The sequence below is a fragment of the Grammomys surdaster genome, unplaced genomic scaffold (genome assembly GCF_004785775.1).
Source record: "Grammomys surdaster isolate TR1022 unplaced genomic scaffold, NIH_TR_1.0 125561, whole genome shotgun sequence".
NCBI lineage: Eukaryota > Metazoa > Chordata > Mammalia > Rodentia > Muridae > Grammomys > Grammomys surdaster.
Window position 1 is genome coordinate 1,213,246 of NW_021620408.1, and position 18,864 is coordinate 1,232,109.

The 18,864-nt window shown below is 45.9% G+C and overlaps 1 protein-coding gene across 2 annotated transcripts in view; it reads right to left on the minus strand.

Annotated features, from left to right (window-relative positions):
- Positions 1–2,682: 2,682 nt before the first annotated feature.
- Rprd1b (regulation of nuclear pre-mRNA domain containing 1B) overlaps positions 2,683–18,864 on the minus strand; it is a 44,830-nt gene continuing 28,648 nt past the window's right edge. For both annotated transcript variants that reach the window (XM_028786573.1, XM_028786572.1), the window contains exon 7: positions 2,683–5,061. In XM_028786573.1, the coding sequence (XP_028642406.1) occupies positions 4,912–5,061 (150 nt within the window). In that variant the 3' untranslated portion in view covers positions 2,683–4,911. The remainder of the gene's footprint in view (positions 5,062–18,864) is intronic.

Genomic DNA, 18,864 nt, shown 5'->3' on the forward strand with positions numbered 1-18,864 from the left:
TCCTCTGGAATGTGCTCAGCCTTTGCTCCCAGTCCCCTAAGCTTACCCCATCCCAGAGTCTCCCTGGCTCTTAGCTCACCTAAGGTCCTTCCCCAGCATGTCCCGACAGAACATGCCAGAGTGTGGGCACTGCTCTCACCCAATTTGCCCTCACAGACTCGAGGAGTGGAGGCCTCACCAGGCTGGGACACACCTTTTCTCGATCCCTCATCTGAGCAGCAGCTACTGGCACAGCATCATTTAGCTTTTGCCAGGCAGAGACCATCGTAGTCCACTGGACTGTCACCCTACAGAGCCCACTCTGAGCTCATGGAGGCTTGGAGTAAGAGGCTGCTGGTACCCACTGCTCGCTGTTGGGAGACCCCACACACTGAGCAGTGGTACTCTTTGAAAGAATTCTCACCCCAGATATCTTCCTTTGATTTTGATGCATCACCCTGAGGTGAGGGGGTTATGGGGATTTTGACCCCCTTTACTATAAATATCACCTATGGTATACAGCCTTCCCACCCATCCCACTTTTAACTTCTTATCACGTGTGCATGTAAATACCTACACACATTATTTAACATAGTCACAGCCATCACTGAGGCCTAATTTGTCTCAGAGCTGGTACCAGTCCCACTAGGACAGACCTTGTGCTTAAAAATTACCAATAGAGATGTTTGTAACTGCCTTACCTGTTTCTTAGCTAAGACTCACACAGCCAACATTTAAAATCCATGGAGGGCACTATGCAGGCACTGAATCCACTAGTAAGATTCTCACTAGGCAGAAATCTTCTGGAAGTCCCAGCATTGAACTTTAGACCTTGAAAGGACGTTAGCAGTAACTTGGCCAACCTAATGAAAATCAGCTAAGCACCTAAGCGACCGCTTAGAGACCTGCCCAAGGTCACCACAGGAGACGAGACAGCACTTTCTTTTTAAAAGATGAATTGATTCATGATGCTAATTTTAATATTTATCAAACCAGTGGTGGGAATGAATTTTTAATGCAAAATAACTATTTTGGTCTAAAAAATTGAACAAACTGGGTTTTCAACACTACATAAAGCTGTATGAATCCCAACCTACTGTGCAACGAAATAATGGATTCTTAATTGAATCTGTGCCTGAGAGTGGAAGACTGATTTTTAAATGGGAAACTTCACAGAGGTGGTGAGAAATAAGTTCAAGTCAGATAAATTTATTCCAGGAGAAAGAGCAAAACCAGGCCCAGAAAATGGCTTTTTAAAAAAGACCCCAAATAAACCCAGTACAGCTGACAGCTGGCAAGTCACAGTGCTCACCCACCTTCTTGGCCTCAGCAATGTTGACGGGTCCTCATCCCTGCAGACCCGAATCTCCAAGGTGTCACTGAAGCCTGTACAGCATCAGGACCCTACTCACTTATCACATTTATATTACTGGCATCCCAGGACATGCTACCCAGAGTTCTCAAAGGGTATGGAGGCAGTAACTACCCTCAGCTTTCAGGGATGGCAGAGAGCCTGGGACTAATCTAGCACCATACTTCTCAAAGACAGGAAAACTGAAGCCCAGAGCTGGAGGTACCTGCTCCAGAAAGGTCACACAGTTAGAGGCTTTAATCATACAAGGTTTTGGCAGATTTGTCAATTTGTGGGTTGCTCCATTTCCAACTGTGAGGACCTCAGAGCCATGCTAATAGAAATCAAGAGAGAATTATGAACATACTATTTATAGGTAGAAGGGAATTAATGAGGTCAGGAAAGCTGGGACACAGATCTTGTTTACTGAGATTCACACCCTACACTCAACCTTTACTAAACCAGAACACTGGGTGGGGGTTGGGAGAAGGCCGGAGAGATGGCTCAGCAGTAAAGAGTATTTTTGATTCTTGTAGAAGACCCAGGTTTGATTCCCAGCACACAACCATCTGTAACTCCAGTCCCAAGTGATCCAATGCTACCTTCTGGCCTCTGCAGGTACCAGGCATGTACATGCTGCACATACATACAAGCAGGCAAAACTCACCCTTTCCTGACGGTGAACTTAAGACTTTCGGTGCAGGTGGTCTTGATGGACCACCATTACTAAGAAGGAAGTCCCTTGCATCATGAGAAACAGGTAACCACACCTGGGATGTAACACCACTATCACTTAGTGGGAAAATCACAACCATTCCCAAACACATCAGTTGCTTCAGAGAATCCTGTCTCCAGGGCCTTTTCTATTACTTTGAGATTTAACCGGTAATACTCAGTCAAGTGGTCTTCTGCTGGATGTCAACACCAGGAGAACAGAAATCCAAGGAAACACTTTAAAAAGATGGTGTTGGATTATTTTCCGTTTTTCCAAGACCAGCTTCACCACACTGCAAATCAATTTCCATGAGGCCCGGTGGTGTGACTGAAAACACTGGAACCAAAGACCTCCCAAGCTATCCTGTGTGTCTGGGGGACATCACCAGTTCCCCACCCCAAGCCCAGCCAGTCTTCACTCCTGCAGAAGGATGAAACCCAGCTGGCACTCTCTGCCACAGTGTGGACTGCTAACTGGACAATCGAGCTCCGAGAAAGACTCGGAGAGTAAGTTCATCCTGTCGTCTTAGGTATGCGCCACTCTCAGCCCCCAGGGGAAGGCTCCATGCAGACAGAGCGCTCTCTCCTGATGATCTCTAGTCGCTGCACAAGGCAGGGAAAAGAAACATCACAGAATGTTGTTCAACAACACGGCCTTTATTCAAAAATATATATCTATGAGACATTTCAGAATATACTGCTGCCATCAATGACAGCCTATACTTCTAAATAAAGTCCTAAATTAATATACAAATTTAAGCTTTAAAAATATCCTTTAAGAAAAACAAAAACAAAGAAAGACTGAAGACTTTCTGAGGAATATGACCCCAAGAGAAAGACCCTTGAGGCCTATGGATGCCCTAAAGAAACACAAAACCAGAAGTCACCCACCCACCCGCCAGATCAACTCTCAGGAACAAAAGCTTCACTTAAGTTAAACAAGGGAAGTAAGCACACAGTTGGGAGACTGGGGGTGGAAGAGGAGGAGGCACACAAACAAGGAAGATTAAAAAAACTGAAGCATTTCATTAAAACGAAACTAACTTCCTCACAGGAAGTCTGCTAGCAACTGGTGTTAAGAGGCCAACACATTCATTTACATAATCCTGGTTCACGTCTTGATCCTGCTGTAAGAGTTACGCACTGATTGCTGGTCAGAGACTCCAAAGAATAAAGCATAGCCTTGTGCTGACTCCACTAAGTTGTCATCAGAGCAGAGCTGCTACAGTCTTTTGGTCTGTCTCCTGGGAAAGCAGTGTCTGGGGAAGATGTTCAGAGCGGTGTGTGCATGTGACAATAAAGTGGCACGCTGTGTGAGGAGGCGTTCCACAGCAGAGATGGGATTTCACCTGAATCAGTGCTGTCCTGTAGCCTCTGGAGAAAACGATGCTGACAGAAAAGGCAGAGTGAACAAGCCAACAACAGCCTGCATTCAATGTGAATAACAGCTTCCACAAAGACCAGGCTGGACATAGGGGAACTGAGTCACACCTCATAGCAGGTGGGGTGGCTTCGAAGACCAAAGCCTGCCTACTCGGTGGCATGTAGGTTTGCTTTAACATGTAAAAACGATGTGTGGGTTTTTTTTGGTTGTTTTTTTTTTTTTTTTTTTTTTGTGATCCTGAAAACAGCAACTTAAAGTAATGAAGCTTCTCAAGGCCCCTTTACTGAATTCCTTCTTATGGTTTTTGGACTTCAGCTCCTGGCGACAATTCCTATTACGCTAGTAGGACAAAATGGTTTCTGCCCTTTCCAAAGTCAAAAATAAGCCTGCCAGATTACAATCGTTTCCAGGTCCAGGCCCAATCTTTACTAGACGTAAAAATCTTAACTACATCATTCAGTCATAATGTCAGCTGACATGATAATGGAATTAAAACCCCAAATTAGTCTCCCTCCATTCCCTTCCACATGCTTCCCTTTCCACGGGAGCATGGAGACAGAGTGGCGTGAGCTGCCTGGCATGCTCAGTGTCCTGTCTGTCGAGAAGTTCGAGTTTAGTTTCCATACGGTGGATGTGTGTCCACATGGTGCATTACTGTAAGCTCCAGCCCCTGCAGAAGGGAAGGTGAGAGCAACATGCAGAAGAGCCCAGACTCCAGCTGTGGAGCATTGATAGGCCTGGGCGTGCTGTCCGAACAGCTTTCTTTCCAGCACCAGGGGGCAGAGGCTCCAGCTTTGGGAAGGCTCTGAAACTGGGGACCCTTGCAAAGTGCGGCAGGGAAATGACCTGTGATCCCTGCCCTCTGTGCTTGCGCTATAACTTTATGTCTCAGATCAGCTTCGAATCTTATTGTTGGATTCTCTAGAATGCTCGCAAAACAAACACACCTAACCATGACAACGCTTCTCTAATAGAAGTGCTTAGGTCGGGAAATGTAGGCAATTTGGCAAACTCTGTGGCAAAGCTGTGCTGCCGACCTTGTGAGGAGATGGTGGCCAGGAAAGCCAATCTCTGCAGCCCGAGTCCTCACTGGGAGCCTGTTCTGAACCTGGTCAAGGTCAGCTCAGATTTCCATGACATGTGATGTCACTGAGGCAAGCTTCTCCGAAGCTTCCAGAAGTACACATGATTTTCATGGCTTATGAGTGTAAGAGAGCTAAGGATGGAAAAGCAGCAGTGGTAAGAGACATGAGTGGGAGGGCGAGTGTCTTCTTAGCAAGTACGAATCAACACTGAGTCCATCTGCATGGTTCTGAACCGTGCTCAGGAGGGAGCCGGAGGAGAGTGAGAAGTCAGAGTTCCCTGCTTCATTACTGAGGCAGATGCTGGCTGAAGAGCTGGAGCTAGGGCCAGGGGACTGTCTCCAACAGTGACTTGCTTCTTTTCTCTGGCACACATGGGAACCTGGGGCATGATTCCTGTCCTAGTCAGTTGAAAAGAGATCACCAGCAGAGGGCAGAGGTGCCAGGCCCCCTGTGACATTAGGCAGCAGTGAGAGGTCCGGCAAGCTCTGAATGTGGGACTTGAGTTCCTTGCGGACCTGGGTTACTCGAGCAAGCTTCTGTTTATACTCCTAGAATGACAAAGGAAAAAGAGACTTTGGGTTACACTCATAGGCTGCCCCATGCCAATCAGTTAGTCCCACCCACTTGTTCCATATTCCCCAACCAGACTGGCAGAGCTCTTCAGGACCAGCACTACACAGCAGCTGCCAAGCACCCAAAGGTCCAGCTTATCAAAGACACAGCCTGCCCTAATGCTGAGAGCCTGTGAAAGGACATGCAGCCCGCACAGGAAGCTGGGAAGTAAAAAGCAGTGACAGATTTGTTGTATGCCTTTAACTGGTCCTCAACAGTTGTACAAATATGTAGGTGCTCACATGTTGCTGAGATTTTTGAGAGCTCTATCTAGACCAAACGCTTTCAACCTGTGGATTGTGATTCCCCTTGGCAAACCTCTATCTCTAAAAATATTTACATTATAATTCATAACAGTATGAAAATTACAGTTATAAAAGTAACAACAAAAATACCTTTATGGTTGGGGTCAGTACAACATGAGACGCTGTACTAAGGGTCGCAGCGTCAGGAGGAATGAAAGCACACTTTCTGTGTTAAAGCTTACAGACCACCCCAGGTCAACCACTCACAAGCAAGTTCTCCACATGTTCACCCACCTGCCACCACCACCTGGGTCTGTAGGCCTTGAAGTCTCTGTGCTAATTTCTCTAGGAATGCTTCCAGCCTTACCTAGAATCTACTCTCCTTGTACCATCTCCACTGAGAAGGTACAATGTGCCCTGTTACCACCATGTGTCAGAGTCCAAAGCACTGAAAGGTCTCTTGCTTCTCTGGGTCCTAGCAAAGGCCGCCTCAGCTCCTCTACCTACTGGGTGAGCTCCACCTGTCTGAAAAATCCACTTAGCGCCCAAAGAGCAGGTGTCCACCCACACTGTTGCTCTACAGCTCCCCTTGCTGGTTGACTGGAGATCCCAGTAGCTGCTCTGTTAACCTCAGTCACATCAGACTTACTACTCACAATGATGGAAATGGGGCAGGTTTTCCTGTCTTTAGCTCACAAACACTTCTAATAAATCTGTATGAGAAAACACTGAGCTATGTGAGGTCTGAGGCTTAGAAACACCCAGAGGCTTATTTTCCCCCACCAGTCATTTTGTAAGGATAAGGAGGTTCTCAAGGCTGGACCCAGGCTGCAGAGACTTTCTTACAGCAGTACACCCAAAGCACTGGGAAAACTCAGAGGCCAGGGGTTAGCAATGTTTCTGCCTCTTCCATCCTATTTGAGACACATTTCCTCCTTCCCTGCCTGAAGTGCAGAAACAGCCTTTACAATGAAGACACACAGATGGGTCTCGGTCTCGGTCTCTCTCTCTCCCTCTCCCTCTCCCTCTCCCTCTCCCTCTCCCTCTCCCTCTCCCTCATTCCTTCCCTCCCTTCCTTTTTGGTTCTTCTAGATATTGTCTCTGTACAGCCTTGTCTGTCCTGGAACTCTACAAACTAGGCTGGCCTTGAACTCACAGAGATCTGCCTGCCTCTGCCTCCTGAGTGCTGAGATTAAAGTCATGTGCCACTATCATCACCTAGGATGAAGACCTTTCTTCATTTCTCAGTTCTTTTGGGGGACTAGGAAATCTGAGATACAATCTCACTATGTAGCCCTGGCTCTCCTGGAACTCACTATGTAAACCAGGCTGTCCTTGAACTCCCAAGAGACCCACATGCCTCTGCCTCCCAAGTATTGGAATTAAAGGTATACACCACTACACCCAGCAGTAATTTCTCAGTTCTTCAATGCCAAATACCTTGCACACAAGGAGACAAGCTTGAGGATGTATGGAAAACTATTAATGAGGACTCTTCCATCATACCAGGAAGCTCTGGACACACAGGCCTCACTCCACATCCACCACACCCCACAGTGCCCAGCACAGTAGTGGGATAAATTAGCAACACAGAGAACAAACATAGGTATAGAAATCTTCCTCAAACTTGGACCTCACGCAACACTTTCATTCCTGCAATGGAAGCCACATTTAAGCCTGGGTTCTACAAGGCCAAGGTCCCCTGCCTCTGCCTGCACCAATACTCAGGTGGCACTTGTCTAAGGCATCAGGCCAATGGTCTCTTTCTAGATATAATAAATTACTAATCGTAGCACTTGGAGGGCTGAAGCAGCAAGATCACAAATTCAAGGCCAACATGGGCTACACAGAGAGATCCTGTCTCAAAAGCACTGAGCAGACTCCATCTCTTCCCTTGCCGAAGAGTCAGGCTTTCCAAATGAAATCAACTATAAATGCTGTCACAGTCTAAGAAAACATTCAAGAACAAGCCCAAGCAAAACTACCCTGAGTGTAATTTCAGCCCCCATTTCTAATTCTTCCTGTTTTGACACTCCCCAAGGTAGGGAGTGTACACCCACTCCAGCCCCCAGGGAACAGCTCAGTTTTCTGGTTTTAAGCAGGGCAATAAGAGCTTGGGGAAACCAAAGACTCTCAGGCCTTTCCTCTTGGTAGCGTGTGGTCCAAGTGGCTGCTGAAAGTCTCCCTGGAGAACAGTGCGCTCCGCAACTCTTGCCCCTCCACAGGGCTACCTGTAGTGCTGTGAGTAAAGATGGCCCTCTCGGTTCGTATACTTGAATCCCTAGTCACTAGAGAGTGGCACTAGAGGAGGGTTGGGAGGTGTGGCTTTATTGTAGGTGTGGCCTTTGCTGGGAAATGTCAAACTGGGGGGTGCACTTTGAGATTTTAAAAGCCTATGCTAGGCCCGTTCTCTTTCTGCCTGTGTGGATTAGGACACAGCTCTTAGCTATTGCTCTGGTGATATGCGTGCCACCATGTTCACTGCCATAATAGTGGACTAAGCCTCAGAAACTGTAGGCAAACCCCCAGTTACACGCTTTCTCTTTTAAGCACTGCCTTGGTCATGACATGATAGAGCAGTGACCAAGATCACCCAGACCAGCTTCCTGTGAAGGGGCCCACTAGGAGCATTCTGATTCCTAAAGGGTGCAGTTTTCTTGTCTCTTTAGCACACCAAAAGCCACTCAAACAGGGCAAGGACAGAACCCACAGGCTATTTGCTTAGAGTCGCCTACATCTGTGTGTGATCCTGACCCAAGCATGGAATCTTCTACTCACGCATTTAAGAGATCAGGAGTCACACCATGGACACCCAAGCTGCTGCTGCTGCTGCTGCTGCAGTGCTTCGCTGGCCATGGTCTCTGGCAGCCATCCTCCCAGTCACAATACAAGGCCTTTGCTACTCTTTCCTCACTGATGCCTTCACCCAACAGCCTCACCCTTTCGCTTCCCTCGTGGGCATACTTCAGCCCCTAGTTGCAGCTGCTAGCCTGCCCCTGAGCATCAGTGCAGAAACCTGCAACGGGTCAAGTCACATCTGACCTGCCACCACCGGCGTCAAGATCCAGGGGCTGTGATGAGCTTCTAGAATCTCTGTGGCTGCCAAGTAATGTTTCAAATGTAGACAGCCTAAGGTGTGTTTTGAGATAGCCTAAGGTATGTTCTGAGGATTTATGTTCTTGGCAAAGTTTTGGAGTCTTCCCTCATAGTCACAAACTACAGGAGAAAGTGCACTAACAGCCAGCGCTGGCTAACACTGTGAACTCAGGCACCATGGCACACGGAACAAAGCGCTGAGGGAGCAGGGCCTTCCACATTCTTTGCCTTTTATGGCCAGGGCAGTGAGCCAGACCTGACATGCTGCAGAGGAGCTCTGGGATAAGAAGGTTAAAAATGACAGGGGCTGACAGTACAGTGACCTTTCTACAGGAATTTCATTTTTGAAACAAACAAAATTGTATTTCCTCTAGCAACTCACATAAGAAATGCTGACCCGAATATAAGTAAGCATTCTCAAACCCACTCTCCCCTGGCTAGAGCATTTACCTAAGCACTAACACTGGGGTGGCTGCATGCTGAACAGCAGCTACGGGGCACCACGGCTGCCTCCTTCATCACAGTTTGCTGTGCTATGGGACACAGGGCACAGCTCCTTCTAGGTGAGAATCATGAAGGACTATCATGCACAACACAGTTCATAAAGGGCCTTGCTTTAAATAATGGTGGCACCACACTGAAAGTAACTCCAAGAGCTACTTTGTAACATGGAGAAGCTGGCTTTTGTGCCTCTGTAGTAAAGCACTTACCTAGCATGCGCAAGGCCTCAGTTCCAATGCCAGCACCAGGAAGTGGAAAAAGAAAAAAGGAAGTAAACTTTTACCTGGCTATGGTTTAACCTAGCCCAAGTCCTCTCATTTCAGGCCTCCAGCAAGTCCATTCTCCATTACTCACAGGACCTGCACTTACAGTCAGAACCTCAGCAAGCACATCTGTTCAACCATCATCTGGCTGACAGAACAGCACGTATATCTTCATACTGGAAATAAGAATGCTGCTTTAAATTTTCCGTCACAGATCCATGTAGAACAAAAAGCATCACTAACCTGTCCCACTCTCCCTGCCAGCTCCAGGTCAGCTACCACATTTCAAAACGATACATTCTGGGTACCAGAGCAGGGCTGGAGCTGCTGAGTAAGATGCAAGGGGAAGATAAAAGGAAGAGAAACAACTGTGGCTGCATCCCCCAAGTTTGAGGACTGGTCACCTTCAGCACTAAAGCCACCGCACACAGAACCTTCCAAAAGGACAAACGGCAAATGAGCACAGAGGAATGTCCTCTGAACACCCATCCATCCACCAGACACCATCCACCTGTCACATGATAGTAGGCTTCTTAAACACTGGAACACACACAAACTTTTTCTGGGTGCTTCTTTTTCCTCTGGGGACCCTCAAGTGTTTCTATTGCCACAACAAAGACCCCAGTCTTGGGGCTTGAGAGATGGCTTGAAAGTTAAGAGCACCTGCTGCTCTTTCTGAGGATCTGGGTTCAATTCCTCGCACCAACAGAGTGGCTCACAACCATCTGTAACTTCAATTCCAGGGAATCTGACACACTCTTCTGGCCACTATGGGCACCAGGCATGAACATGATACACAGATGTACATGGAGACAAAACATGCATACTCATTAAAAAGAAAATGATTTTTAAAACTCTACAAACAAATCTGATGGGGATTTTCACAAACAAGGCAAGGATACAAGGTTACATGTCTACATAGACACTGAGAACACTGTAAAGAATAAAAACAAAATTACTTTTAAGACTAGGCAATTCCTGATAATTTTAATGTGGTGAAAAAAAAAAAAAAACAAGACATTTACAATTTGAAGTCACACTTAGTGGTGGCAGGCCTATAATCCCAGCCACCTGGGAGACTGAAACAATAGGATCCTGAGTCCTAGGCCAGTGTGAACTACAGGAGTTTAAGGCTAGTCTCACAGCAGACGGAATGCAAGGCCAGCCTGGGTAACTCAGTAAAACCCTGCTTCAAAATTTAAAAAAGCAAAGAAAAAGAGAGCTGGTGACAGGCTTGGTGGCAGAGTGTCATGTCCAAGGTCCCACATTTAACCTCCAGCTCCTCAGAGGTACAAACAAAAACAAAAGCAAACAAACCCCACATCAACAGTTTAACAGAAATCTATAAAATGCACTGACAAGACACCCGGGTCCTTTGAAACGCAAGTACTTGTGCGATGGGACCTCTCACAATATAGACTACCAGGAAAATCAAAATGCAAATTTTTGTTTTTAAAGACAGGGTTTTATGTAGCTCAGGCTAGCCTCCATCTTCCCCTGAAATTATAGGCATGTAACAGGAATAGAAACCATGGTTGTACTGTGGCTTGGACAAAACTGGTATGAATGAACAGATCTGAGGCAAAAAGAATATCCAAGCCCTCCTAGTTACTACTATGTTATGAGCACTAGCTAATCTTTCTGATTTGTATGTTAAGAGACATGTTGATTTGAAGAAAAAGAATTATTAATGAGATACAAAATCCTCTTCTCATGAACTATTCAACTGTCCTTTAAAGTCAAACAAATTTATCAAGCACTACCTTGGGTGTAAAAAGGCCCTTTGACTAGAGGCATCCTTTCTTCTCAAAAGCCTACCTCTAAAACTAGGAGGGAAAACAAAAACAAAAAACAGAAATTTTCAGCTAAGTGGCACTACATTCCAAATCACCCATCCATAGGCCTGGCCAGAGGAAGAACTTGTCTACAAAGTGAGCTCAGACCACATGGGAACAGCCTCAGACTGAAGGAAGTTCCCTGCTACAGATAAGACTCAACCATGCTCACAACTCCATCAGGTTATAACCAGCCCTGATTGCTGAGCTAAAGAGGGTGTCTTAGCCAGGGTTTCCATTACTGTGAAGAGACACCATGACCAAGGCAACTCTTATAAAGGACAACATTTAATTGGGGCTGGCTTACAGGTTCAGAGGTTCAGTCCGTTATCATCAAGGCAGGAGCATGGCAGTGTGCAGGCAGGTATGGTGCTGGAGGAGCTCAGAGTTCTACATGTTCATCCAAAGGAAGCCAGGACTATTTCCAGGCAGCTAGGATAAGGGTGTAAAAGCCCACCCCCACATAGACAAACTTCCTCCAACAAGGCCACACCCACTCCACAAGGTCACATCTCCTAATAGTGCTTCCCTAGGCCAAGCATATTCAAACTACCACAGAGGGCTAGCTGTGTGAGAGTGGTAGGGATGTGAGGGAGTGCGGCTGGAAGAGGTAAGCCCTGGGTGATGAGGCAGGAGGTATGAGGAAGGCAAGACATGGCAGGGGTTGGGGGAAAGAGGGATTTAGACCATTTTAGGGGCAATGAGAAGTCACTTATATTTTCAGGCAGGGTAACGGAATGCTCAGAGCTGCATTTTGAGACTTGAGAGGGTTGCTGTGTGAAGAATGGATTGCTGGCAAAGGCAAGTAACGGGCAAATAAGATTCCAGAGAGGAGGTGGAGGCAGGCAGCAGAGTGGGGCAGATTCAAGAACAGAGACACTGAACAGAGTTGGGAGATTGTCTTAGTTAGGGTTTTACTGCTGCAAAGAGACACCATGACCAAGGCAACTCTTATAAAGGACAATATTTAACTGGGGCTGGCTTACAGGTTCAGAGTTTTAGTCCATTATGATCATGGCGGGAAGCATCACAGCATCCAGACAGACATGGTGCAGGAGGAGCTGAGAGTTCTACATCTTGTTCTGAAGGCTGCTAGAAGAAGACTGGCTTTCTAGCAGCTAGGATGAGGGTCTTAAAGCCCATGCCCACAGTGACACGCCCACTCCCAAAAGGCCACACCTCCTAATAGTGCCACTCCCTGGGCCGAGCATATTCAAACCATCACAGGTCAATCTGAGAAACCAAGAGGTGCAACAGAGAAACTAGAAGGTTGTGGCAACAACAGGTTCTGTGAAGACACAGAATGCTACAGAGAGGGTCAGAAGGTGGAGTCATGAGACAGACTGACAACTACCCCAGAACTAAAACTGTTACTTTACAAACAACAAAAATCAAATAACTGGAGAAGCGGCTCAGCGGGTGAGAGGAATTGTTGCTCTGCCAGGACATGGGTTTGGTCCCCAGTACCCACATCAGGCGCCTCCCAAGCACCTACAACTCAAGCTCTTAAGATCTGACGCCTCTTTTTGGCTTCCAAGGGCTACTGCATACCCACATAATGCACATAAACTCACAGACACACACATTCATACATATATATACACACACATATGCATATATATATAAACACAGACATAAATAAAAAATAAAATAAATTTTAACAACAGCCCTGGAAGGTCTGGAAGAGGCCATGCAGCTATGCAGCTCGCCGCCAAGGTATCACAGTGGGGCAGGCCCAACTCTATGGAACAACTCCCAGGCAGCCTATGCTCATTAGAAGTAAACACCCTGAACAAAGCAACCACCAGAGACAGTGTGGAGAACTAGACCAGTCCACTCATGACCACTCCGCTGGTCTCAAGGGTATTCAGAGGCCTCTCCTGCTGGGTAATTTTCCTTTGAAATTTACAAAGTTATTGTGTATGTTAAATTTAAAAAAGAAACTTAACCATACTTTTCTCCAAATAATACTTCAAGATAAAGGACCCAACATGAAACGAATAAACAAGGAGATGGGTGCAGCCACGATGACCTTGGTAGTACCTGATGGTACATGGAGCCATCTTAAGTTTCATTTTTACCCCTTGTAGTAACCAGTAATTTGTCCTACACAAAAAGCCTAGTTCTGGCCTTGTTTTAAGCCCTTCCTTCTTTTGAACTATTTCATTTAGTTTTAAAATTATGTGTCTGAGTGGTGGGGGTATATGAGTGTAGCTGCCCAAGGAAGCCAGAAGAGGAGGTCAGATCCCCTAGAGCAGGACTTACAGGCAGGTTTTATTTAATTTAAAATTTTAATTATTATTTTAAATTATATATATGGTGGAGCAGGGAGGAGTACACATGAGTGCAAGTATCCCAGGAAGGCAGACTGGGTATCTGCTGGAGCTAGCTAGCATCACAGGTAGTTATGAGCTGCCCAACAATGGATGCTGGGAACTGAATTTGGGTCTTCTCAAAGAACAGGAGGTGGTTGTGAACACCATGTAGGTGCTGGGTCATGAAATGGGTGCTCTGCAAGAGCAGTGCACACTTGTGACCGTGGAGCCATCTGCCCCACTCCTTACTTTTTTTTTTTTTTCTCGAGACAGGGTTTCTCTGTGTAGCCCTGGCTGTCCTGGAATTCACTCTGTAGACCAGGCTGGCCTCGAACTCAAAAATCCGCCTGCCTCTCAAGTGCTGGGATTAAAGGCGTGCACCACCACTGCCTGCCCCCCCCCCCTTTTTTTTAAAGGTAGTCTCATCTTAAGGCTTCAGGCTAGCCTTGAGCTCATATCATAATCCTCCTGCCTCTGACTGAATTCAGGGATTACAGCTGTGTACATCTGGCATTAAAGAAAGAAACAGAGATGTAACTTCTAGACTGCAAAGCATACAACCATCCTGCAATGCCCTTTCCCAAAGCACCAGTCTGAAGTGAGAGTAGAGACCCAGCTTTACAGCAGGGTGTTCAGACAGACTAAAATAGCACACAACTGGGCAAGCAGAGTTAGCTAGCACAGCTCAAATGTCTGTCATCTGAACCCTGCTCTCACAATTATGCTCACTCAAGTCAGTGTTCTAAGTATCTGCCGTTACCCACAGCTGTCACTAATGCAAACAAGATCACTTAAAAGCCAGAAGCCAGCCCACTCTGCCTAATTAACTCTTCACTATTTACTTCTGAACAAACAAACACTCTCTGTAACTTGGGGGTAGGGAGCTGCATCTGTAAGTTTCAGAAGAGAACAAAAGCTCCTAAGACAGAGTACAGAGTACCCTGAGACAAACAGCCTTCAGTATGCAGAAAGACTCAGAGACAGCTCTAGAAATCTACAAGAAAACTGTCCAAACACCCAGAGTTAGCAGAGGAGGTCCAGGATAAAATGGAGAGATGGAATGAAGAGAGAAATGCTCACAAGGGACTGGAGGAATCCAAACTTCTCACAGCTTCTCTTAGCAAGGAAAGTCATAATGCAAAGCAAACAAACAAACCCAAGATTTAAAAACTCTACACATCACCCCTTATTTCACAAATTTCTCTTTGTGGAGAGAAATATGCCCCATCACATACAGCTCAGGCTGGCCCTGGCCTCCACATTCTCACTGTTGGGATTACAGGTCTGTCCCATCATGCTTGGCTCTCCATTTTAAAATTTAACAGAAAGAAATAGATCAACATTAAAACCAACTCTTGGTGGGTTATAAACTAATGATTATGATTTTTGTCTTTATATGTGTTATCTGGGTGGGCTGGGATGCAGTTCAATGGCACAGCACTTGCCACGCATGCGTGAGCGCCAACCCTGAGCACCACATGCACTTACACTCACACACAGCACTCACATCTTGCTAGATGTAAATCTGCCCTAAACTCTTAGGGCTGGCCAAGAGAAGCGATCAAGAGGAACCCAATACCCCAGTGTCTAGCCCCATGCCACTCGAGGAACCTCAAATACTGACTCAACAAGGAGTCCTCACAGACTGGAGGAAAACATGAAGGGGGTGTGGATGGGGGATGTTTCCCCTCCCTAACAAAGCAGGGATGACAAGGCAGGGAGCAAGCCATGGCCTGTTATGGAAAGGATCCAAGTACCAGACCCCAGGACCACCTAGCGGGAGCAAGCAGACCGCCTGCTTCAGTAACTGTTCTAACTGCCCTTAGAGCTGACAACACTCGTCTAGTGAGCTCAGAGCTGTGCACTGCAAGGGCAGATATGCAGGGCCAGCTTGTGTTATCTCAGGTCACCTGACTATCCGGACAAGCTCCATGTGAGGCAGGTCTAGTCATATTCACTTAGGTCAGGAGCTCTCGAGCTGACACTATGACCTTGAGCTCCTTATATAAACCTAGAGATTAACTCTTTTATAAAAGACAAGACTAATTTTTTTATGATTGCCTGCATTTACTGTAAGGACAGTGAGATAAGATACTGGTTTTGATCACGTGTGAAAGAGGAAGGATGTATTCCAAAGCTGACGAAGGGACTCTCTATCTCCACCTACTGTTTGTCCCATTGTTGAAACAACCATTTCTAAGCATCTGTACCCTGAAGAAGAAGAGATGCTGCCAAAACCAACAGGCCATCAGTGTGGTTTAGAAGTCCCTTGACTGGAGCCAAAGAATTTCTCGAGTTGTTAAAACCTGCAGTGCACAGAAATATAAAGACTCACACAGCATTGCTGGATTCTACATCATTCTGCCCTCCAGCTGTGTTGTCTGAAGTCAAATTCTTTTTTTTTTTTTTATTGGATGATTTATTTACATTTCCTATGTTGTCCCCTTACCCCATCCCCCACCACCCCCTCGGAACCCCCAATCCCCTCGCCCCTCCTCCTTCTTCTCTGTGGATGTAACCTCTATCTACCCCCCCCCCTCCCACCTCCCCACCCTCAAAATTCCCACCCCCTGGGGCATCCAGCCTTCATGAGGTCAAGGTTCTCTTCTTCCACCTATGCCCAGCAGGGCCCTCCACTTTTACACATTCAGCTGAAGCCCTGGATCCCCCCCTAAGTGCTCCCAGGCTGGTGGTTTAGACCCTGGGAGCTGTGGTTGGTTGGTATTGTTGTTCTCCTCATGGTGCCGTAAATCCTTTCAGCTCCTTCAAGTCTTCACTCTAACTCCTCTATTGAGAACCCCATGATCAGTTCAATGGCTAGTTGTGAGCATCTGCCTCTGAATATGTCTGACTCTTGAAGGCCTCTGAGGAGATATCCATATCAGGCTCTTATCAGCATGCACTTCCTGTCTTCCACATCAGCATCTACCTTTGGTGATTGTGAAGTCAAATTCTTAAGGATTCGTTACAGGCCAGAGAGGTGACAAGTGCAGAGAAACAACAACAGCCCTGAGTTCATCGTGTCATTTCTCCTTGGCCACCAGAGCATGTGCATAGGCAACAGAGGGCAGCAAGGGGCAGAGCAGATTCTCAAACACTCACAAGTCATTCTAGAATGCTTGCCTGCAGTCACTGCTACCTCCTTGCATACGGTATCACTGTTCCATAACAAGATGCTTTGGGAACTGTCTAAATGACTCAACTCTGGCTACTCTCATAGAAGAATAAGATGTCTTCCTGCTGTTTGTCTCATGGAATCAAGTTTCAAGAATAAAACCTTACAAAACCAGATGCATGTCCTGTATTCTATTCCTGCCCTGTGGCTAGCTTCCTCCTCTGGGTCTGAGTTCCTTCACCAATTCAAAATCAAACCACATGATCTCTAAATTCCTTTATCTCAATAATTCTGTTACACGAATATCCAGGCATCTATGTCACTCTGCTCTGTAATGTGGGCACCCTGGTAACTTCACAGAGGTACATATGCATGCCTTCTAGAGATGAGGAGTACCACTGGCTACTGAAAAGTGACATTTGTACTCTCAATCTGTGGTCAAGGAGACTTGCGGTGCCTAGACGGCGCTTCCACAATGCCAAACACACCAGTAAGTGACACTCTGCTATGTTTATTAAAATTCTGTTGCAGAGATTAAAGCAACCTTCGTGTAAGGCCGTCTAGCTTTTATTCACAGACTAAGAAACAAGATCCCACCACCAATCTGGACTAAACAAACTACTAGTAAAACTCAAATGGCTTTTTTTTTTCTTTTACAGAAATTGAAAAGGTGATAGCAAATTCTTAAATTCATATGGAATTTTAAGAGCTCTTACACAAAACAACACAGGGGGGAAAACCAGACTGAAGATGTGTGCTTCTCACTTTCAAACTTCCTAGAGAGCTGGACACTAAAGTGAGGTGCCATCAATAGGCACGCAGACATGAACGGTACACACCTGAGAATGCACACATCTATAGCCAATTATTTTTTGACAAGGGTGTCACGTGTCACACATTCAGTTGGAGGAAAAAACAGTTACTTCAACAAATCCTGCTGAGCAAATGAACAGCTTTACTCCACAGGAGTTGATTCTTTTCCTCACACCACATACAGAACTCAGAATGGATAACAAATGGAGGCACTCAGACATCAGAGCTCCTGAAAAGTACAATGAGGAATCTTCACGTCTTGGAATGAGCCAATGGTTTCTTAGATGTACCACCCAAAACAAGAGCAACAGGAAAAATCAGAGTAAAATTGGAATTCATTAAAATAAAAATAACTTTCACAGTAGGAAAAAATGTATGCAAATTTTGTCTGGTAAGAACCTAACTATCCAAATACATAAAGAACACATAGACTCTGAGTGCAAATAACCCAACTTGAGAGTGTACAAAGGAAATTGAACAGACATGCTTCCAACAAGGACAACTAAGGTTCCGGATTAGGCAACCATGCTTATCACTACTGCTACTCCGAGACACACAATCAGTCACCACAGGTCCAAATTCCCAGTCCCAGGCTGGTTAGGGGAAAGAAGTGGTAAGTATTGGCAGGAGTGTGAAGAACTGACGCAGAAAATCAGGCAGCCATTGTGGGCAACAGTTTGGCATGTGGGTGTCAAAAGGCTAAATACAGAATCACTATTTGATCTAGCAACCTCAACCCTAGTATAATACACATCCAAGAGAAATGAAAACATGTCTATAAAAACTTGTATGTGACTTATCTACAGCAGCATTATTCATAGTTCACAGTAACCAAAAAGTAGATGTAACTCAAACGCCATTCAAGAATAATGATAAATTGTGGCAGATCCATATAACAGATATTAGCTACTACGGCAATAATTATCAATATTTGCACTACCACTTATCCTCAGTAGGAACAAAGTACTGGTACATGGAACTTTGTGGATAAACGTCAAATTTTTACCTAAGTGAAAGAAGTAAAATCCCCAGAAGCACTGTCCAGACAGAAAGTATATTAGTGGTTCCCAGGAACAGGAGGGTGGGGGCACAGGGATGGGTTTCCCTCTGCACTGATGAAAATGTTTGAGCCTTTACAGAGGATAGCTGGTCTGTATAGGAAGTACTAAATGTCACTGAAATGTGCGCTCTTGCAAATGGTTTACTTTATGTTATGTAATTTCACCTCAACCTACAAACAAATCTGTAGCCAGGAATTCATTTAGAGCTTCGTCTTTATGGCAGTCTTTGTGTACCACAGCCAGTCCCTTCCAGTCTAGATTATCGACACATACCATAATTTAATGCACAAAGCTGCTGTGCTAGCAGGTGAGACTGCAGGCACCTGACCTCCTGTTTTGTTCTACTTTAAGGCTTGTACAGCAGCTTCTCTCCTCCACCTTCCTCTACTCATCCTGATAGCTCTGATGAACATGCACATCCTCCACCTTCCCCTACTCCATCCTGATAGCTCTGATGAACATACGCACACCACCTTTCATCCAAAATGACAGGAC